This window comes from Apteryx mantelli, chromosome 1, assembly GCF_036417845.1.
Source record: "Apteryx mantelli isolate bAptMan1 chromosome 1, bAptMan1.hap1, whole genome shotgun sequence".
NCBI lineage: Eukaryota > Metazoa > Chordata > Aves > Apterygiformes > Apterygidae > Apteryx > Apteryx mantelli.
This window is the reverse complement of record NC_089978.1, coordinates 76,636,002-76,659,493: the sequence shown is the minus strand read 5'-3', so window position 1 is coordinate 76,659,493 and position 23,492 is coordinate 76,636,002. Positions and strand designations below refer to the sequence as shown.

Genomic DNA, 23,492 nt, shown 5'->3' with positions numbered 1-23,492 from the left:
GTATTAAAAAAAAAAAAAAAACAACAAACAGGAAAAAGATGCCTCTACTTTATGCCTTAAAAGTTCATCACAGAAGATAACAAGACGACAACTTCATTTTGCAATAAAAATTGTTTTAAAATTATTTAGTACAGTTTTTTAAGATCTATACTCTATTACACTAAGTTTATACAGTCATGTTTAAAAAGAAATCAAATCACATCAAATCACAAAGCATGCTTGTGACTGTGACCTTTCTGCCCAAACATACAGTCACAGTTTTTCTCACAGCCATTCAGCTATGCATCCTGAGAACACCGCTTGCCAACTAATGGACCTTCAACACTCTATGGGAGGTAGAAATGGTATTAACATCAGCCTTTTACAAAAGGGAAACTGAAACATCAAGGTTGAATGACCCACCAAAAAGATACCAGAGGAGCAAAGCCCAAAGCAAGGACTATAATTTCAAAATGCTTGCTTTCTACTGCCATAGCAATGCCATTGGACTAAGCTACTTCAGAGAATTAAATAGCAGCATCTGAGATCCTTCCACTTTCTACAGCCAGGCAAGGGGAAAGGGGCTTTATTTATTACTGCTATCAGTCCTCAGGTACTAACAGTTTAAAGCCACCTACAACTGCAGACCACTACCATCTCTAAAATGGAGGATTCACGCTCTGCATTTGCTGGGACTGACATCATACAAAAATTAGCACCCATTCCTGCGCTTGTCTATTTGTCACCAATCCCATCTCACCCCTTAGCACCCTGAAAAGTCACTAAGCCCCAAACGATCCTCAAACATTACTGCAAGGAAGTGAACTAACAGTAGGTGAGAGCATCACCACAGCGTTTGTTGCAAATAGCTTTTAGCACTGGCAGGGATTTAGAATCAGTAGAAAAAAAGACAGCACTCATTTCTTGAAGTCAACAGCCTCTAGTTTACGGATGTTGAGACCTCATGAATTTTACCTTTTCAATGTATTTACTTATGTATCACTTGCATTTTTTCCCAGTTTTCCTCTGTTTGTTTATAATGGTCACTGGCACAGTAAACAGGTCTTAAATGGAAGCACTGATGATGTGCCTTCAGAAGTGATGGGTCAATCTTGCAAGAAAACGCTTACTCCCAACCAGACTCAAAATCTGGCTTACATACTTCAGGCAGGTTTTGATGGCCTCTTTTAACATGCAATTCCCTTGAGTATATATTTGTTGTAATAGATCAAATGGAAAGTGCTCTGAGTATACATTATGTAATCAGCATAAAGAAAAATATTTACAGGACTGTAATTCAGCCACCTACAGAACTAAGGAAATAGTGTAAAATGTGTTTATTTATGTTAAACAGTAAGCAATTGAAAAAGGTAACATGGTGCAGTAGAGTACATGAATAAGCACAGTGAAGTCATTAATGAAATATCAATTATTAAACTTTGAAAAGTTCTCAGTTGAGATGATCTGTTCTTTAATTTGCATCTTACAGTCAAGACAAGTGATAGTAACACAAACAGCAACAACAAATAACACAGGAGTAAGAAAGGATAATACAGCAAGTATTTATATTTAAAAGTTATGGAGAGTTTAATGAAATAAACTAACAGTTTAACATGGTTGCTTTCATTCTTTTTAGTGTCAAGCTATTATTTAGTTATTTTAAAGCATTTAGTTTCCATAAAGCTGCCCTTCTCATTTTCTCTATATACATGTATTTTTTAAAAGCTGGAGGCAGCTTGGAAAATGGGGAAGTTCTACGCAAACATACTGGGATCTAGACTGGGCCAACACACAATCAGAGGATCACAGAAAGGTTGAGGCTGGAAGATACCTCTTGATATCTTCTAGTCCAATCCCACCCTGATCAAGTAGGGTCAGCTAGAGCAGGTTGCTCAGTGCCGTATCCGGTTGGGTTTTGAATATCTCCAAGCACAGAGACTCCACAACTGTTCTAGTGTTTGACTACCTTCACAGTAAAAAAGTTTTTTCTTATGTTTAAATGGAATTTCCTGTATGAACATGCCAGGCAAGTGTGCACATTTTCTAATATTTGCATTTATTTGTCTTCATATATCAGGTTTTTTCTTCTTAGCACATTCTAGGGAAATAGTGATTACAACACCTGTGTGTCCCTATTTAAAAAAGAATTCCTTGCCTGAATTTTTTGGATAGCTGGAAGGGCTCAGTAACACGGCTGCAGTTATAAACAAACCTCTCTCTGAGTAGAAATTAAAGACTTTGCCTATCCAGCACAAATGAAATGCCAGCCTCCATGATTTTGACTTTGTCTTCAAAGAGGCTAGGAAACTGTCCCAGTTACATTAATCTACAACAGTGTTATTCCCCCCCTCCTCAGGACAAGAGTAGGTCAAAAGCAAAAGCTCTCGCTATGTATGAAACACTGATTAGTAGTACAGTAGCAAAGGAGGGGAAAATAATCCAGCTCTTCGCAACACAGGCCGACAGACACGGGTGACACCTCTTGAGTCCCAGATCTTTCTTTCTTGAATGAGAAGGAATACCTGCATGTACTTCCTCTCCTTTTCACACGCTGCTCAGCCACTACTCTCTGTGAAATGCAGATTCCCACTCATTTGAGTGTTCAGGGGTTTTACTTGCCTCTGGATGTAGCAACGCTTAACTGCACCTGCTATCATTACCACTACTGCTATCGCCTTAGATGGGTGCCTTTCTTTTTTACATACATAAGGCAAGAATCACACATTCAAAGAATACTTTAAATAGAGTAAAATACTTTAAATAGAGTAATACTACTACTGCAAATTTACAGCCCTCAGAATGCCAAGCAACAGATAAAGGTTAAGCCAGAAGTTCCTGCCAGTGTTTAGGTGTCTAAAAATAAACAGGCATGCCTTCCACATGCCAATGTCATGACATACTATTTTCTCTGCACTTCTGTGTGAATATGCCATGGAGAAGAAGATGGGATATTCTAGGGATAGATCACAGACCCATTTTATTAGGTGTATGGCACCAGTTGAAAGATCTCATGTGTTTGTTCCATTTTACTTTATGCAAGAGACATGACCATATACAGCTGCTGGAATCACTCCACTTGCTCTGTTCTATTGCTTATACTAAGGATAATAACAATATCACAACAGTAAAATAAAAATACATCTGATGCACTTTTGAAAGTTTGCTACCTTATTCTTTTTCCTTTCTAATGGCTGTGCAGGGAAAGATTAGACACACATCATGAGGACACTGTTAATCTAAGGTATAGCATCTCAATCAAAAGACTGTTTATTTTTCATGTAAAAGAAATCCAAGTTATAGAAATTTGCAAAGACATTACAAAAACAACATTACTGTTGCCCTGATCATTACCATCCAAAAAAATACAAGCACTCTAATGCTTGAGACAACAGAACATGATTACCTGATTTTTATAATTATTTTATTTACCTCTTTCTACCCTGCTGTCACTGTAGGTATTTCAAGATGACATTTTGGTGATCAGAAAGAGAGATGACAGTGTGGTCGTCACTACAGCATAACAAGAGTCCTTCCCCACTCACTTTAAAACAGGATTAGTGTGTTGCAATACATTGTGTCCTACGATTATGCTGTGACAGAACACCAGAAGATGCACATTAGATAGATGCTGTGTAAGTAACTATTTATTTTGGTTAAGAAACATAATCCAGGGAAACAAATAATCCATATTTTTTCTTGTTAACTCTTCAGATGGGAAAGATATTAAGACTTCTCAGTAGATATCAAGGTTTCTGAATAGAAGTACATAATGGCACAAAATGGTTGAAGAGAACTTCCACGGAAGCATAAAAAAAAGAGAAGACAGAAGAGAAAGCACAAGCCTTCTTTCAGTTTTGATCTTTCACTTTTTCTTTGTTTAGAATAGGCTTGACTCTTCTAAATCACGAAGCACTACCATAACTCTACCTGGATAAGAGTGTGGACCTAAAGAAATCGTGGAGGAGCTGTAGCTCCATGTCATTCCCTTTTACTCATACACGATCTGCTACAACAGAGTGACTCATGCAAGGAATCAGACCTGTGCTGTCTAATTTGCTCCACTGAAGAGAGCCCTTCACACTGCTACTTTTATCACTTTCAAGATAACATTTCCTTATTTTTGCTAAAAGCCACTAAACAAGACAAAGGTAGTTAGTTTCCTTATTTGTATTCAAACTCTTCAGCTTATTTTTTAAAATCACACAAAAACACTTTCTACAATAGCATTTAAGCTTCCAGTGCAACTTAATGTTTTTCTGCACAATGGATTGTCTGAAGGACCTTGTTAGAAACAATGCATTTGCCTATCAAATGCCACTTTCTCCTCCAAAGCCCATGAACCAGCCATACAGAATCACCTAGTTCAACCCTCTGCTGAATTATTTGTCATTGGACATCTACAAAGTGTAGTAACGTGTACTATATTATTAGCCACGGTGTATTTTGCCAAATCCAGTTTTCAAGATTCTCATAAAGTGCAGCCCTTCCCACTTCAAATTAAGAGATCTCTCCCAGTCCAGGTGAGAATCAGAAGGGACAGTGAAGGTTTTAAAGTGCAAGAGTGAAGTACCTTTACCTGACTTGTGGCTCTTGCACTGAGCAGAACACTGGGCACTTAAAAGCCTCATTTTCCTGACCTTTAAGTTGGAATAACTCTACTTACCACTGTCAAAGCACTGCAGTAAGAATTAATGCATTTATCAGCTCCAATAAATAGTTTAAACATGAAGTCCTCAATAAGTGCAATAGACACTGTTTTCACTAAGAGGCGGCTCTTCCAGATTTCAAACTTGGAGTTTTGTGCTTAAAACTCAGTTTAATTTCTAGTTACATTTAACTGATGTGAGACAAAGTAATTTTCTCCTTCCTTGCTGTTTATATCTTCAAGTCATTTGTAGACTTGTGCCCTTATGTGCATCACTTTTGAACTTCCTTCATCCACCTACTACAGTTACCTAATTGCTTTTGCTGCTCTTTTCCAAACTCCCTCAACTCTTTTGGGTAGTTAACCATATAGAAATGAACAGAATTGTCTGGCACTAGCCTCACTAAACAATTTGCCTTCTCAAAGGGCAGTATTTCCTGTAAGTTCCCATGGTTTCTGTACCTTTTTTTTCTGTTCTTTTATGCTCTTTCAGTGCATATTTATCACTCATTCTTTCTCCCTCTTTATTTCCTTCCTATTCCCTCTCAGATGCTTTGCAGCATTAATGCTAACAATTATGCATAATTCAGTAGCATTAATAATTTCTGTTATGCTAAACCTCACAGGCTCATTTCAGTTTCAGGATCCCACTGGGCTGTGTAAAAATAGAAATCCACTAGCCCAAAGACCTTCGCATTCAATTGAGACAACATGTAATAAACAAGAAAAAAATAGCTCAGCTCACAGGGTGAAAACACAAATATGGATTTGAACAGACCAGGTATATGCACAGCAAGAGGGTTTTGAGTCAGCACTGATTTTTTTTTTAAATAATGTAACACATTAAGTGAATTGAAAAGGTCAGTGTTTTTAATTGCCTGTGTGGCTAGTAAGAGAGAGGATAAAGGCCAGCACAGCAGTTTTATGGGCCAGCAGCGTACAGAATAACCAACGTATATTCCGCAGTACTGGAATGCAGTGATGGTTAAGAGATGGTCAAAGCTGTTGCTACAACACATGGAGCACAGAAGTTCCACTGCAAGGGAAGAGGTCTTGCTACTATACTCACCCAAACAGACAATTATGGAAACCAGAAAGAGCTGCTGATATAGTGAATCTTCCCAAAAAGAGTGACAGGGCACATAATGGACTAATTAAAAAAAAAAAAAAAGTTACTCTTGGCCTTGCTTCTGGCCAGTGCATGCCATTAAATAACAAGAGATTTATTCCAAGATAAGAGACATGTCCTGGAGGTCAATGCCAGACCATTTAAGATTATTTTCTTGGAGAAGAAAAAAAAAAAAAATTGTTGTTAGCTGTCTCCATGATTCCAAACCAAATATATGGAGTTTATGAGATACACGTTCTTACCAGTAGCTCTAAAAATGAAAAGTTGGATCTGAAAGATCTTTCATGCCTCAGTAAAAATGTACTTTGGGCAACTAGAATATAGTTGCCAAATTCACAGATGACAAAAATGAGCCACCCAGAGAAAACAATATAGTATGACTGAAAGCTGCAAAAAATGTGGTTACATCTACACATAGAAGCAGAGGTGTGCTTATACGAGCTGTTGTTTATTATTCTTCACAAACAGCGGAGTCACTGTCCACAACCCCATTTCATGCTTTACTGCATGTACCAAGTAGCATAACTGCTTAATATCCAGATACCGTTTATAAGTCATAAAATGCACCTATTTCAGACACACTAACCCTGAAATTCCTTCGCTTCTGGAATGTCAGCACTGAGTCCTTTCTGACACATTTAGGTACAGGGGCAAAAGCTTCTCCCTCCTGGAAAAGCATCTTGATGCAGACTCTTATTAAGAAGTCTGTATTAGAGACTGTCTGTAGTGTTTGCATTGTCTTCACACGGGTTTTATAGACTGGTCAGTACTAGTTTTATCAAAGAGAAGATTTGTAGTTGAATTTGTTCATTAAGTCCCCAATTCCCACTTTCATCGTTGTAGTAATTAAGCCAAATCATCAGGGCTCAAAGCAATTGGCAGGGGGGGCTACGCAGCAGATGAGCAAAAACAAAGAAAAGTATGTGTTTGCTAGGCCTCCACACAGCTTAATTAAAAACAATTTTAAAAATTTATTCATTTTACTCATGAAAACTACATTTTATGATGGACAAGTGTTATTTAGAAAACTTTAGAAAGCGCTTATTCACATTGGAAACCTAATTGCATTTAAGAAAAATTAGGAAAAAAGAAACATTGATCAAACTTTCATAGCTGCAGCTTGCAATAATGAGAACATGATCCCACATAATAAAGCCAGAGATGCTAAACAGCTGCAGTGCCAATATAGCACTTGTTAGTTAGGTACAGAAAAAGGGGAGCCGTAACTGGTCCACAGCATCTTTGTACTTCAACAATGGTGTGCTACTCCTCCTAGCACAGGGAAACATTCTACACACAGACACAGCATTGTACTTTGTTCCACTAGCTACACAACACAGACAGCCAAGTGCTGTACAAATGGACATTGTAAACATAGTAACAATACAAGCCTATCTACTCCTGGTGAGACCCAAACAGTGGTACTTCCTTCAAAAAAGCATGTTATGTCCATAGCAGTCATATGCTGTTCTGATGTATATGCTGGAGTAGGCCTAGAGAAATGCCACTCAAGTCAATGGAGTGTGAAGTGAAATAGAAGGCAGTCCCTCCTCCAGACTATAAAGCAACACTTCAGGATACAAAAGTACTTAAGATTTAATGTAAACAGCAACGTTAAAAAAAAATCCAAGTAGAACTGTTTTTACCTCAGCAATATAGAGTAACCAAGATAACTGGCAGTGGCATATCCTTTGTCTGTTCCCATGAATAAGTAGGCACTACTCTTGAAGAGTTTGTTAGCACAGCAGCTTCAAAAAGTTATTGATACAGACAAGTTTTAAGAGTGGAGGAGGAATACCAATACTGGCTTAGTTTGCAGCTGGGTCCAACTCTGCCTATTCACTGGGTTGATGCAGGAGGAATAAAAAAAAGCCACTTCTATCTCCAAATGCAGATAGATGCAGCACAGCATCCATCATGTTCTAGGATGTTTTTCAGCACTCATGTGGAGAGGCATTTGTTCTTCTATGGGAAAAGCAAGAGCAGCTTGCATAAGAAGTGCATGAAAAGGTGAGTAAAAGTGGGAGAGAATGACAGGAAAGGCAAGTTTGATACAACTTGTCTACATCTGGATATTAACCAAAGCTATTCCCATTTTTCTGGAACAAGTTCCTGCCTGAATGTTTGCAGCTTGTTTATACAAGGACCTCAAGGAAAATCCATATGAATGCATTCAACCATATTAAACTCCTGCATGCATTCTCAGAATTAAGTCCTAATTCAGTGGAAGTTAATTCACCTTCAAAACGATCGAACTCACCTTAAAACTATTTTATCCTCAACAGGAACATTAACTCAGAGGTTTCATGCAGTTCATTCATGTCTTAACTCTCCTCATGTATACATGCTCTTATTTTAAAGGGAGAGCACACCTATGGAGGCTTATCTTGAAATAACTCCTGGAAAATTATTTAGAAGTAAATCTCCAAGTGCAGATAAGTCTTAACTGTCACTTCACAAATTTCATTAGTAACTCTTCCCATAGTTTTCAGTTCTATGTACATAGCTCAATATTTATTCTACATTATTTGGTCGATTAAGTTCTATAACCTTTTCTAGCAGTAGGTAATACTTTTAGATTACCTCTGAATACTGGATTCAAAATCTGTATTACTTTTGGAATACTTCTGAATACTTCAATGGAAAAGCAAATCACAGAAGGCTATGGACAATGCACCATGCTGTACATGAAGGCATCTGCATCAGCAGAAGTCAACTTAAACACTGAAACAGAAGGGCACTTATGGAGTCCTAAATCTATTTTGCATTAAAAAAAGAGGGACAGAGAATTTACTCATCCCTTATTTTGCAAAAAAGCCATTTCTAAAATAAACATACTGCTCAAGAATGTATCAGAACAGGATTCATACAGTTCTGTAATGTTAGTCTAGTTTCTTCCCACACTTCCAACTTGACATTATCCTACTGAATCTATGGCTGGCGGGTAATTTCCCAACAAAACAACTTTTCTGTTGTTAGCCTTCCACTTCAGCAAAAACGAGATGTCACATATTTGCTCATTTCTTGTCAGTCTGTTGTGGGCTCAATAGCTCCCAGATTCTCTGCAACAGAGCCAAGAATCTGGAAGTCCAAATTCTATCAACAACCTCAAAGCTCAAGGCTTCCTGCATCATCTGGGGAAACCAGGATGATGGCAGAGTTCACTGAGTTCCCAGTCAAGACCTGGAACACTAGGATGGAAGACTCTGTAGTGGGGGACTTCCCCAGAAATAGGGATGCTCTATTTGAGAAAAGCCAGAATGAAAATGCTTTGGAATTTCCTTTCAGGGGGAAGTATAAAGATACAACAACGTACTTTTCATACCAAGTCTGAGCACAAAGGTTTTCATAATGTTGGTGTTTCCCACAGAAAGAAAATGCCATGTTTTGAGCAGCTTTAACTGTAACTCATATCCTACTGGGAGCAATTGTTTCTCAGCATGTAATTGATTACAGGAAGATTCATCAGGATTGTATCTGGATCTTGTCGCCATTAAACAATACAGTAAATTAAAAAAGAAATTATTTACTGTGACACAAGCATCAAGAGTTTCATGGCTTGAACTGCTACTTCATGGTCCTTGTCCAGAGGCATGGACACAATTCGATCCTAATGGATGTAAAATGACAATAAAAAGATGTAACATGTATTGTTCTCAACAAACATTTTTCCTACAGCTAGAACATCTACACTAGTAAAGCAGAGATTTATTTTTATTTCAGCAGCTATTTCCTAGGAGATAAGGCAACTTGATTACTACCAAGTAGTTCCCCAGCCCCTGAAAATTAACAGCATGTTAATTTTTTAACTGAATTAATTATGCAGTAATATAATATTTTTTATAGAAGTAATGTATGCGTTCACAAGAAATCAACTACAGTCTACAAATTAAAAGTGACTGACAACTTGTTTCTAAGATGTTACTACTGGCACTTCAATATGTTAAATGAAGGTAAGGCTCAAATTACATAACCAGTTTCTCCCATCAGCAATAAAGTGTGTATACGTACACATTACAGCAGCCAGTGTCTTGCTGGAAAAATAATTAGGGCTTGGGTCATAAAGTACTTCCTGGAATAAGCAATATTCCTGACCTCTAGAACTCACACTACTGTAACTTGGTACAAATACAAAACACCTCACAACAGAATAGAAATTTTCGTCTCTTGTGCACCCAAGAACTCGCACTGTCCCCAGCACAGCCTGCATTTTTAAGGCACATTAAACCTTAAGGTTTACTTGTTTGGGGACTAACAACTTTCTCACTTAACATATCATTTCCAAATCTCTAGATTCATTTTACTTTGCACTTTCCTTCTCACAACTGAGCTGCAAGGTGTGGAAGACCATGAATCCCAAGTTTGGCAACCTCAAGGATAACAAAAGAAGAGTGTGAAATCAAGCTTGTGGGAAATGGATTAGTGGTTACGTATTTCCATTTACCATCACTGAGAAAGTGTGATTTTAACTTTGAAAGATTCCAAACCAGTCTGTATTTTCTCTGTAGGTGTTTGGGTTTCTTCAAGTTTGGGGAGGGGGGTGCTATAACCTATTTATATAGCATCTTCCACACAGAGAGAGATCTCAGTATGACCAGACTGAAGCTATTTCATCAGTCTCTGAATAACAATCCTGCAGTTGCCTAAGCAGCCTACAGTAGCTTACAGCAATCTTCCTCTAACAGGACTGCTATAAAATGTTTAAAATATAAGTTGATTTTAGATAGCCAAGTTTCAGTCTGAATAATTTATTCTTAAGACTTCAATATTAATCTATTTCTTGTTCTTTGAGAATGTCATAACATTTTTTTTAACTATTGACAACTGCTTTGACAAATGGGTAAGCACTGCACCTTTGGCAAAAAGAGTATCAATTACCACCGCATGCAGGCATTGATTACGTACTGATTCAGAGAGATTGAGATATCAGTCCCTCCTCTCACAGCATTCTGAGCTTTCTTATCCAAATAATGAAAAGGCTCAGCCCCACTGGGATAAGAACAGCTGATGAAATCATCACCACGGGCAGGATTAAAAAAGAAAAGGGCTGAGCTCTTAAATTAATCAGGATGTTGGAATATGATAAAGGTAGCATACAGGGTCACTGTGGTCACAGAACAAGTACTCAAAATTACAGTCTATCATTTGACTTGTCATGACAGGAGATCCAGGGATCCTTCTTCAATATTCACACTGACATAGTGGATCAACAAGGAGTCATGCATTCCCACAACAGTGTAATACATGATCAGCCAATCTAATATGTATCAGGTGAACCCATTATTGGGAACAGTGAAAAAGGGACCTTTGGAGTATCAAATTCTTTCTCATCTGCCAAAGATCCCATAAAAAAAAATCTGGCCATTCTGGATAAATGGTTAAGATGACTGACTAAAGATCATGCTAACACCACTCTGTGCATAAGCCAAAGTAAAAGAGAAATGTCCATATAAACAGAGGGAAAAATCTCTGCAAACCACCTTCATCCACACAGTCAGACAGACTGTCTCTGCAGTACTCTAAACTTTTGTCAGTCAAGAAAATAGGGAGATCAGCTCTGATTAAAATATCAGACCCTGTACGTACACCCAACCCATATTTAAAAAATAGAAAATATAATTCATTTACCTTGAATCTGCTAGTAAAGAGATCCATCCTGGAAACAAGTTCTTTTCTGCTATAAATTCCCTGCAGTCCCAGAAGACACTTCAACCGTACTTCAGCTTGCTACAAGACAAAGAGGAATCTGCTAACAGTAACAAATATGCATCTTTGATGTTATTTACTATTGATTGGCATTTATATTAAGAAAATAAGAGCTATATGGGTAGCCTACAACAGACTAGTCAAATACTGCCTCATCTTCTTTAATGGTGATATCAGTACTGTTATGTCTGTGTGCACACACACACATTGTCTCTCTCCCACACACACCCAGGAAGCCAGTAGTGAGCCAAACTTCAAGTCCTCAAAGTTTGTGTTAGGCTCCCTTAAGAGCCAAAGAAACCCTCACAGATCTCACAATTGATAGAAAACAGAATTTAAAAATGGAGGAATTGTGCAATTCACCCTTCGAAGATATGCAAAGACAAGAATACAGATGACCTATATAATACAACCAACACTCTTTCCGTACATCAGACTTTGCTTGTTTCCTTTCAAGACTTGACTCAGACAGAAGTGAAACATGGATAAGGACTTCAAGAAATTCCAGTCAAGAAAAAAACTCCGAAAAGAAGAGGTGCATCTTAGAAATGCACTAGCTTATCATTGTGGGTCCCTATAGATACAGAGTTAGATGTTATGCCTTTTTCCTCCCATTCCTGCTTTACACTGGAACATTACTCTGTATTTTAAGCACTCTGGGGGGGAAGGGTTGCTTTGATTTTCACCTAGGTAGTTATTTAATTTAGGCCAAATATACTTATCTCTGCAAGGAGTTACTTCATGCTATTAGCACTGACACTTCACAAACACCTTAAAAAAGAGCACTTTTCCTTATCCAACTTCTAAATATCTCAGGTGTACTGCTAATGTACTTCAAATGGCAAAAGCTTTAATGTCATTAAGACAGTCATTCTGACAATCTTACATAAAAAAATCAGTCTGTTCTATGAACTTATATAGCCAAGGATATCAGTAGAGACACCTGAATGAACTGCAGGCTTTGATACAGCCTCTTCATATTTCTTCCTTAATTCTTGCTGCTAACAATAGCAGTAAGGAAAATCAAGGAAACCCAAGATGGGAGAACACCTACACATAGGCTATCCATTACTACAAGTTCCTGTTCACTTGCTTATGATGGAAAGCAAAGGACGATATCTAGCAAGAGGCTTTGACTGACAATTTTGCATAAGGCAACAGTTACTAGAAATATAAAAAGAAAGATCAACAGGCAATGATGAGCACTGCTCTCTAATTTGTGACACACATGCAGTACACATTCCAAGTTGTGCTCATCTCTTTAAAATTAAGGGCCTTGTCCAAGAAATAAACTGTTGGCCCCAACTATTGCTTCTTACAAGGGCTCTGTCACATGGAATTCCATTCAGGAACAGTCTAAAGTTGCTACTCATCACTGCCTGCTGCCATGAATGTCAAGGACAACAGCTCTGCAAACTTACATGAACTCAGCTCAGCCAATGTACTGCAATGCTGACTTGAGCTGCCCTCAATATTTTATTATGAGGCTGTATTCATGAATAAGGACTGCATTTGTGCTAAAAAAATAAAAATAAAAAAAAATAAAAATTGTTCGACAGTTTTGGTTTGTTAGATGGTCATATAGCCCCTGGAACATAGCTAAGGATGGATGTCATTTGCACTTGTCAGTCAGGTGGCATTCAAGTGTAGGTCTGCAGATATAAAGTTTAATGCATTAAACTACACCTGCCTTCTTCTAACGTATTCACTTCCCACCCAAAAGCTCTCAGCCATAACCCTGTAGGTGTACAGTTCTTTTAAGTGTTGAGAAAGTTATCTCTAGGGTCTAAAAATGAACAATTACTTCTGCTGTGACTATTTATGCTATCTTCCTATAGCTTAGCTGCATTGTCTCTTTCTCAAATGCCTCTTCCTTTCCTAGATTCATCACTCCTTGCAGGTTCTTCATTATTCAAAAGTACTTCACATCCTTCTAAAACCACCTCACTCACTTACCTTCATCTCCTTTTGACAGCAATGCAAGCAAATACAAATACCCTACCTTCTATTCCCCTCACCAAAACTACCATTCTGATCTTGAGAAAATATCTGCCTGTTTAGTCTTTCAAAGCTGTCACACAGTGAAGGGGAATTATATAAGCATATCATCAGGATGCTCTGAACACACACTGTCCCTCAGCTATATTGTAGTGTATTTTGACTCTGGCCTGCAAACAGACTGACATGGAAAATCAGGAAGTCAGCGAACAGCTCTAGTGACAACAAAGAACTCTACATGGGCTTCAGCACTTAGACACATTCAGTTACGAGATTTCAGTCTCACCCCCATCTCTGTGAGATAGGAGCAAGGCTATAGATCTTATAGATGGACAAATCAATGAGGTTGGGCTGGGTCACTTTTTTTTCCTCCTCAACACATGCACCCTCCCTAGAATAAACTGGGAAAACCAGGTCTTCATCTGAAATATTCCTGATTTGCATAGACAATTCAGCTTACGTCCTGTTGAGGTAAAACGTAATAAAAGAAATTGCTCACACAAAGAATGCCAGTATGTACACAGGGAGATGATCTTTGGAGCAGAACATCAGTATTTTAACAGGGACATTTGAAGAAAGAAGTATTCAGAAATTGCTGTAACAGTGGGACCAGTTTCTATGGCCAGGCTGAATGGAAGGCCTAACTGAAAACCCTTTCAATCAGCTGAAATTTGCCAGGAGAATCACATGGTCAGGACACAAATATTCATTTCAACAGAAAGTTCCTGCTTCCCACAGGATTTGTTTGGGGTGTTTTTTTATAGTCTAATGAGAAAAGCTCAACAACTTGCCCTGAGGTCCAAGACAAAGCTAGCTTAATAACCTGTGATGTTCCAAGTGTCTGCGTGCATCTCCATTTTCATTGCCTCTGCTTTCCTGTCTGCTGCTTCTGCCTTCCACTTTCTCTCATTCTTACTCTCGATCGTCTCTATTTTTCTGCTCTTCAACTTGATTTCTCCACAGCATTCCCCTTCAACACCTGCTGCCCACATCAGCACTGGTTTGATTGGATCCGAGTGCTGATTAGTAGCTAGGTATCCCCTTGGAGCACCAGTTAGGTGCCTGGGTTTCACAAATGCACTGATAGGTGACTGGGCTTATATATAGCATTATTTAATTGCATACAGCTGTCAGATTTAGTATTAAGTATTGTTTGTCATTAAAAAAAAGTTAAATTTTTTGTAGCAGATGAACATAAAACACTTAAAAATACATCAGCAAAAATTATCTGTTTATATCACTGCTCCACAAGTCTTACTGGGCCAACAAGAGATTTTCATATACAATTTTAAGCCTATTACCACTGAATTTGGAACACCCTCTTGCATCTAGGAAATAACCTTTCATAAAAACATAAAATGTTTAATATTGGGATAAAGTATAATGGAAAAATGGTATTTCAGGGACAAAAAGGAATAATTATATTCAAATAAATCTTTGAAGACAAAATGTTAATTCTATACTTTCTTTCTTCTCTAAAGCTTCCCAAATGACTGAACTTAATCTCTGTTTACAATGCTGTAGATGATCCTGCCCAGATTTTCCCCACAATTAGAATACTTTTATGGTTGTTCAACTCTGGGGCCTAAATTATTTGGCAAACATCTCTACTTTATATTCAAAAAGAAAATTGGCTCTGGGAGTGATCAGTTTCTTGCTGCCTAACCCCATCAACATGGAATGGAAATGCTTATTAAGGAGGAGTAGTGGAAAATAACATTCAGATATATATAAAAGCACTGCTGCCCCTGTCACTGCCAAAAATGCCCTGCTCTCACTTTGGACTCTGGCAGCTTAACAGTGGCTACAAGTCACAAAGCACAGCCAGGACTGCAACCACCACTAATGGCACACTACCAGGGCTCAGCCAGACCTGGAATATAGAAGACTTCTGACCTTATCTCACTCTGCTGGCATCTACATTGCTTCCACATAAGCTTTAAAAAAACATCCTTTTCATTTCCCAATAAAAGGCACTGGATGAGCTGCATGTATTAATCAGAGACACCAGCTGTTAATTGTCACTGTACAGCACCGGGAATGAAGAAACATCATCCTCAAAAATGACTTTTTATCTTCATAGTTTGAGAACTCTCTCAACTGAAACTAAAAAGCTGGTACGTTCTGATCAGATACTATTTTTGCAGGAAAACACAACAGTTCCTGATAGATTTGTTGCTTCTAAAATAAAATCTAAATGCTACCTTTACAGTAATGGCAGAAAATAGGGAAATAAGAGGCTTCGTGCACCCCCTCCTGGCTTTGTTGTAAACTGCCATTCTATTCACAGCACACAAACGCCACCTAACGAAAGCGAGGATGTTTAAGAATTTATACAGGAGCTAGATACATTTTAAAAGGTGGCCTGCAGAAGTATAGCATGCAGATTCCAGTAATTAGCCATTGATGATAAATATTTCTCTCTCCCTAAAATTTATCATGCCTTTTAAAAGCATGAGGAACAGTATATTTCTGAGTTAACTTTTCTTACAAGTGCATCTCTACTCAAAAATAAAAACATAGTTACTAAAAGGAAAAGAGAAACCCCTTTGGCAAATGACTGAAATTAAAAAATTGTTTCAAAGAGAGAATAATAATTAAGGAAAAACCTCAACTATAACAAGGTGAGATTTTAAAAAGCTTTCTGCAAAAATTTCTATATCCATTTAATTCCAAATGAGAAATATGATATTGCAGAGTATTTTGTGATTGGTAATATTTATCTGTCATATTTATAAAATAAAACAAAATTTTAGATATAATCACCAAGACTTAAAGCAGAACTGTAGCCAACTTTTAACACTGCATGTACTCAAAGGATATAGTCCATGTTAAATTTAGTAAGAATAGTTTCCAATTCAATCCATTTATAACACATGAAAAAACTGCACAATCAGGGACACACACTTGATCACTTCTCCCAGTTCTGTAGCAGTGCTTCTCTGTTATTTAGTGATAAGATGGCTTTAAAATTAAAACCTGAAATGAGGCAGAAAGGAAATTCTTTTGGTACTACCACGGTTTTAAACATATACTCTTAAGAATCCTAAAATTTAAATTCTTAAAAAGAAGAGTTTTCCTTCTACTGCCCCCATAAAGAGGTAAGAAAAATTAAAACTTTACCTTATCATACAGCATCCACCCAATATATTTTAAGTAACTATCATTTAAAAAGGCATCTGGGTATGTTTTCATCCAGCTGCCAATTTCTTCAATGCAGGTGGCCCGGATCTCAGGGATCACATCACTGAAATTATAAAACTGTATATTAGCACACTAAAATACCTAATTAATATTAATTAGTTGCAATATTTTTATTTTCTGAAATTGCAAAAGTATGTACAATCCCAAATATTAAAAATATCTTCATATTAATGCTTTAAGCTAATCTTTAATCAACAAGTAACCTACTTTCAGCTACAAATGTTTCATACTGTAATTATTTTGAAGCTCTGGACATTTTCTAGCAATACTGAGCAGGAAGAACTTAACAGAAACGCACTTAACAGAGGTCCCTTTCTAAGCCCAAATTCTCTAAAAAAAAAATCAACTGATTACATGTTTTCCTTGACACTCTCAGTGCCTCTAAGATGTTTAATTTCATTCTGGTATCTGGGCAATGTGAGCAAGATTTGCTTGGGAAAGCAGATACACATCACAGCTTTATTTTTATTCTTACCGGTAACGGTTTAGAAACGTCCCTTTGAAAATAGCATCCATCATGTTCTGTATCTCCAGAAGCTTCTGCTCATACTGAAATACAAAGAGAACTTATTGTTTATACTGTTCCCACCAATTTGCTTCACATGAGAAAGCTGCATCAGTGCCTTCACAAGGCTACTGCAGTGCAAATCTCACCAAAAAATGGTACCAGCACAAAATTGAGTGATCTGTAGCTACATTAGGAATTGGCCTTTTTGTAGCTATGTCCTGATGAAAGATTATCAGATACCAGCTACAAATCTGGATAATCAGGACAGAAAGTCATGTCAATACACAGAAAGATACAGCACAACTATTAAATGATCCTCGCATATAGGTCCAAGTCCTCTTTTTATGCACTGTAACAGAAATGGAAGAAAGGCAGGCAAAGGAATTCTCAAAATTAATCTATAGCACACTACTAGCATGTGTTTTAACCAAGCCCTGAAAACTTAGTTTTGAACTTCTGGAAACATAAGTCAATAAAAACATTCTTTCATGGATGGCATCAAGAAAAGTGACAAGTTTGTTCCCCCCCATACACATTTCCTGTTTTTCCCATAAGACCAGAAATATGATGATGCTAAGAACCTCCGTCTCACCCAAACAGTTCTTCCCATGAAAAAGGGGCCATTTTTCTATCAGAAAAACCCATGGGCATCCAAAGCTCAGAAGAAAGGTAATTGATTCTAAGGTCAGCAGAGCAGGATGTTGTTCATACATCAAGTTACCTCAGCCATCAAACTAGAATTATTTCTTATAGTTAAAGGCCCATCTCTGGGAAGTGACAAGGAGCTGTCTGGCTGAGCAGAGAAGAAATGGCAGAAGCTGAACAGCAGAAGAGACAGAGGCCATTCTTGAACTTAAGACCATTTTAACCATCTATTATTCACACAGAGATAACTGTTCTATCCTGCCTTCTACTTCATTCATTTCATTCAATGAAATCCAATCAAAGACTTAACATTTTGGCTCAAAATTTGCATAAACATATGCAAAACTGGAATCCCACAATATCAAAGCTACTAATGCAAGTAAATGTGTTTGCAAAACTGTATCTGTGTAGAGATCAAGGGCTAATGAGTCAATTTAAAGAGGCAATTAGTAGGACAGACATCTCAAGTTAACAATAGATAGGTCAGTTATCACCTTAGTCATTTTTGTAACACTGAATCTGTTCAGTCAGAACTGCTCTACAGCATGCCTTTGATAGATAAAACTCAAAGAACTGCAGTAACCCAAAAGCAAGGTGTCAGCAATACATATTTTCACATCTTCACTCATCTCCCACATAAAACACCTGTCTTGCTAGGTTATGTGACCAAAAGCTCCTCTGCACACACATAAAGGAGCACAGAAGGACAATGGCAGTTGAGAGAACCAGAATAATACCCTCACCCAGCTGCTCTCAGGCCCATTATGGGAGAGCAATCAGCCCATAAAAGGCTCGTCTCGACATGCAGGAAGGAGCACTTGGCAGGTGGGGGAACCCCAATAACCCAGGCAGGGAAACAAGCCTCTGTCCCAACCCCTCCCAGGGCTGTCACAGGTAGCCATAAAACCCAAGGACCTGGGGTGACACCCACCACAGTGAGTCAATGTGAGCCACTCTCCAGATCACCTTTCAGACTGAGGGAGGGGGGTTACTGCCTATGGGAGAGTGGGACACATTATGGTATGCAGGGGAAGAGCATTTGGGGATTGCACAAGACTTAGTATGGGATGTTTAGGGGAGGAACCAGAGGCAGGGAAAGGTGGTTTGGGGAGGAAGAAACATGGGATAAAACGGGCTGGTTGCATGTAAACAGCGCTGGTCAGTATGCTCATCTGGTCACACCCTGCACCTGATCAGCGCCGTCTGTCCTGTCTTCTTATTAAATTCCATTTCTAGCTATTTTCCAGAGTGAGGGGATGCCTACTGTTTTTGCACCTGTGTGTACGGAGTTCTAAGTGCCAACAACCAGGGTCAGATCACAAGCCACAGGGGCCCCTGTGTCTGTGGTGCCAGCAACTGCAGTGAGTGTGAGGGTGCAAGCCAGCATGTGATCACTAGTGAGTATCAAGCCAGACTAGCCAGAAGTTAAGTGGCCTGGAAGCCAGGTACGTATGTGTGTGGCTAAGGGTGAGACCACAAGAGGCTACTGGAGGGATCAAAGGAGTCCCAGCCAACTGCCGGAAAGACCATAGGGTCTGGGAGTCAATCAGGACACCTGCTGGTGTGTGTGTATGTCTGTGTGTGTTTACATATATCTCTAAGGGGTGAAGCACCTGGGAAGAGCAAGGATCCAGGACCAGATACTGGAGGGACTGCATGTCCAAGGACAGCTACCTGGGGATCCATAGCATATATTTGTGTCTGCCTGTGTGTGCATCTCTGAGTGACGGGTCTGTATCAGCAACTGGAGTTGGGCTGTGACCTCAGGGCTCACATACCCAGATGCCAGCAGTTAGAGAGACCAGGGATCCAGGGGCCAGCTGATCATCCTAATCAGCCAGAAAGGGGAACAGGATGAGGTCATTGGTGCTGTTTGTGTTTGAGGGCTGAATGTTTCTCTCTGCATTGATCTGTGTGACTGGCCATGTGTGTGTATATGTACATGTATTTGTGGGTGTGCCTACTGGGAATACATGCTCAGTCTTGCTACTGATTGGACCTGGGGGCATGGACCTGTGGCAACCTTGCCTCTATTGAGCTACCAGATTTGGCATTCCCCTAACCTGCCTAACCTCTTTTCTTCTTCTCTGTAGTTGGTCAAGTCTGTAACTGGTCCTCTTGCCACTTATCCTGTTCTCCTCCACCTCATATAACCTTTGAGCATTATGCTTGTTGACGTCAAGGTTCAGATGTACGCTTACAACTGCTGTCAGAAGCTTCATTGCTGAAAAGGAAACAAAACCAATTTTTTTAGCTTAGCTCAGAGATACAAAGCATAAATATTCACCACTTTACCACAAAAAGGACATGGTCACCCAAACCCAGTTTATTATCCCAAATGCAAACAATACTAGATTACAGTAATTTGTTTTAAAATACAATGTTCATTTTAAAGGCAGAGGGTGACCAGAAGGGAAAATTTATTTATATTACTGGTGATTTACAACTTTTGGCCAAAGTAAGAGAAGTAAATTACTGGGCAACTCTCTTCTTAGTTTATGTAACGTAGATTTTTCTGCAAAAGAATCTAGAGCTGTGGAACAAGTGAGTTGCAGTAACAAAAAAAAAAAATTGGGAAAATGGCTCATCTTTTACTTGAACTGACAAAAGTTAATACTCCTCTAAAAATCACTAGATGTTGGTTCACGTAGATTTCAAGAGCTTTTTTAAGTCTTTAAAATAAACAGTGTACTTTAGGGCTGTACACACAGCAGCGAGGGCACTTACTTGCTTTTTTTTTTAAAAAAAAAGTGACTTTAATATCATCATGCTGCATCAAATAAAAACATGTTACAAGCAGTGTTCTTTTTAGCTCAAGTACCAGAAGAATAGCAGCTCTCCAAGGGAAGCTTTCATAAGCGAGGTGTTTAATGTAACCTCTTTGCATTATGTATGGGGGGAGGGAAACTAATGAAATAAAAGACTGACCGTAAAAAAATCCGTTACTGCTAAAACATCAGAACACAGCATAATTCTAAAATTAATTATCTCAGACATTAAAGATCTCACTAAATATCAAAATAATACAGGCAACTGCATTTGAACTTTTCACAGAAGTTTGATGTACTGAGCTCCTCAAAAACTTCAAACATCCTCTTTTATATCAGCCATTGGTCTAGATATACCATATCTAAATCTTCCAAATTCCATTCAGATACATGTGGAAACAAACTATATTACAGTTGCATACATTAGGAGCAAAGCACAGTCAATGCATATGAAAAGAACAATCATTCCAGTAAAGAGACCTTTCCAGTTTTGAGAATTTTTGTTAGCATACAAATCAACAAAACTTATGGTCTATGGCACTTCTGTGAGTTGTTTTACCTGCCAAAGTGCTTGTGTGCCTAAATGCTCTGACCATAGAGTCTGCTAAGCCTGTAAGCAGCGAGATGATGGTATCCATCAAGTAGCTATCATACAGGATGCTGCGCTGGCACTGCTGTACAAGCACTGCAATGAATTCACAGAAATTGGCTTTGAACTTCTTCCAATAGGGTCCTGTTCTGATGAGTGGGTAGTCTTCATTTTCCTACATGAGAAAAAAAGAATAAAGAGAAACTCATTAATCAGTTTTGTTCGTGTACACCATTTACATCTCTCCCACTTCACTCCAGAGAGAGTTTTGCTGACAATCAGTTTCATCTCAGCTCCCCAGTAACTTTTTTCATAGTTAGGATTCCAAGGTAGGGACATGCAACAAAGTTACAGGCAGGCATGGATACGAACTAGCTTCATCAGAGCTACTGTCATGACAGCTTGCATGAGAAAGCAACAGATGTGAGGTAGATGTGAATGGACACACAGGAGAAGACTTTTGTGAGGCCACAGTACCATAAATACCTTTCACTGGCATAAATCACCAGCACTCCTGGCCTCCTCTACTTCCTCGCAGGTAGTAACTGTTTCCCCACTGCCCCTTCCTTCCTGTTCCTGCAGCAGTAAAATTAATCAGGAGCTGGTATGATTCAAAAAACTGTTACTTTGCCAAATTGTTTTTTAGTTGGACTAACTGCCTGAGCCTGTTTAGCATGTGACTACACAAATGTCCCCTACCCAAGAGGGCAGAGAGTAGGGAAGTGAAAACAAACAACTGTGGTGTGGGGCAGGATGGGATTGTTTTCCCAGCAGCACTGACAGCTTAGAGAGTTTATCAGGCTACAGCTTAACAACAAATACTGTGTTGCTCACCTATACCACCAACACCTCAGTCTCTGGAAACCTCCAAAGAAAACAGTAAGCAGGTAATACCTTTTATATTATGCAGAAGGTAAGTTATGATAAAGCCACTAGAGTGATCACAGTACATTTGGTACTGCCAGGAAGAGAGCAGAAAGATGGAAGTTCAAATGACTTCCCAGACAAAATGGTAAGCCTGGTGTAAAGAACACTCCGCAAAGACTTTATAGATTCCAACCTCAGACCACCTGAATCTTTCATTTGTACCTCACAGACACTGGAGCTAATGAAAGATAAGGCATCATAATTAATCCCAGGAATGACTCTGAATATTCTTTGGATCCTGATAGTTTCCAAGTATTAATGGAGCCAGGGAATTCCAAAACGCCACTCACTATGGAAAACAGCATCCTAAAGGCAGGACATTACTCAGCTGGTCCTTCACTATTCAGCCAAACACCTTCTCAGAGGAATTCCAAAGGGCAGCTTCACACCCAGAATAACCTTAAGTACATCTTAAGTGCACTTTATGCTTTTGTTCTTGTAACTTTGTCTCCAAAGCACAAGGCATACTGCTTGCTTGGAAAATAAACACAAATGTGTTACAGGCAGATCTCAGGGATGCATGCAACCCAAAGCACATTAGTAATTTCGGAACTGTGATGCACTCCTGATCAGACTGCAAGAATCAGTTCAGGGCCTAATAGTAGCAAGTGCCAAGTAAGAAGGGGAAGCCCCCTAGCAGGCCTCATTCAATGCTCGTTGATCAAGAGACAGACAGCAGAGAGAACTTGCAATGTCAGGAAATACCTACCTTATCACAGTAGCTTACTCCTCAATTTGAAAAGCAGTATAAATGCAGGAAAAGATCCTAACCTTTAAAAAGCATTTGTCCTATCCATGTATACCATATTGAGATACTGTATAATGGTATAGGCGTATTCTAAATATACCAACAGCACAATGGGGCACACAGCCTAAGTTTCAGCACCTGATCTGGGATTGCCTTAGAATCCCTCAAAAGCCAGTAGAGAGAAGCTGCTCTACTTCCAGAAACCATGTCAGATTAGGAGCTTAACACGGGTTCTTCCAGACAACTATTCAAATCACCCAAGTGAGGCTCCTGCTCTGAGTCATGCTGGAATTGTTCATTTCTTCCATTTCTTCCAAAGTCTAGGGAGACAGGAAAGCCAGACTGAAATGCCAACAAGGATTTGAGATGAACGCTCCACAGTGCTGCAGGTGATATATGGAAAGAGGCATTGCAGAAAAGCAGTTTTTGTTCTTAAAATACTCTTCCAGTCAAACATTTGTTTGCAGAAGAATATTTTGATGCAACAAGTTTTTGAACAAATCTGTCTACCAAAAGCTGTGTGTGTGCACCCTCATGTGTGTGTGCGCGCGTGTGCATGTGTGTGCATGTGTGCACACGTGTGCACGTGGAACTTGCTGGAAGGGAGGTAAAATCCTCTTGAATACCACTGTAACTTGACACACAC

General features: G+C 38.8%; 1 protein-coding gene across 4 annotated transcripts in view; it reads right to left on the bottom strand.

The window, feature by feature from the left end:
• Positions 1-23,492, bottom strand: part of LOC106491237 (cohesin subunit SA-2-like) — a 63,003-nt gene that overhangs the window by 26,679 nt on the left and 12,832 nt on the right. For 3 of the 4 annotated variants that reach the window (XM_067295898.1, XM_067295910.1, XM_013950808.2), the window contains 6 exons: positions 21,142-21,346; positions 19,887-20,038; positions 17,137-17,210; positions 16,581-16,704; positions 11,382-11,480; positions 9,284-9,363 (listed from right to left, as the gene is read on the bottom strand). In XM_067295898.1, coding sequence (XP_067151999.1) covers positions 9,284-9,363; positions 11,382-11,480; positions 16,581-16,704; positions 17,137-17,210; positions 19,887-20,038; positions 21,142-21,346 — 734 coding nt within the window. Of the gene's footprint in view, positions 1-9,283; positions 9,364-11,381; positions 11,481-16,580; positions 16,705-17,136; positions 17,211-19,886; positions 20,039-21,141; positions 21,347-23,103; positions 23,184-23,492 lie in introns of those variants that run through there. The other variant, XM_013950819.2, reaches the window with a different exon arrangement.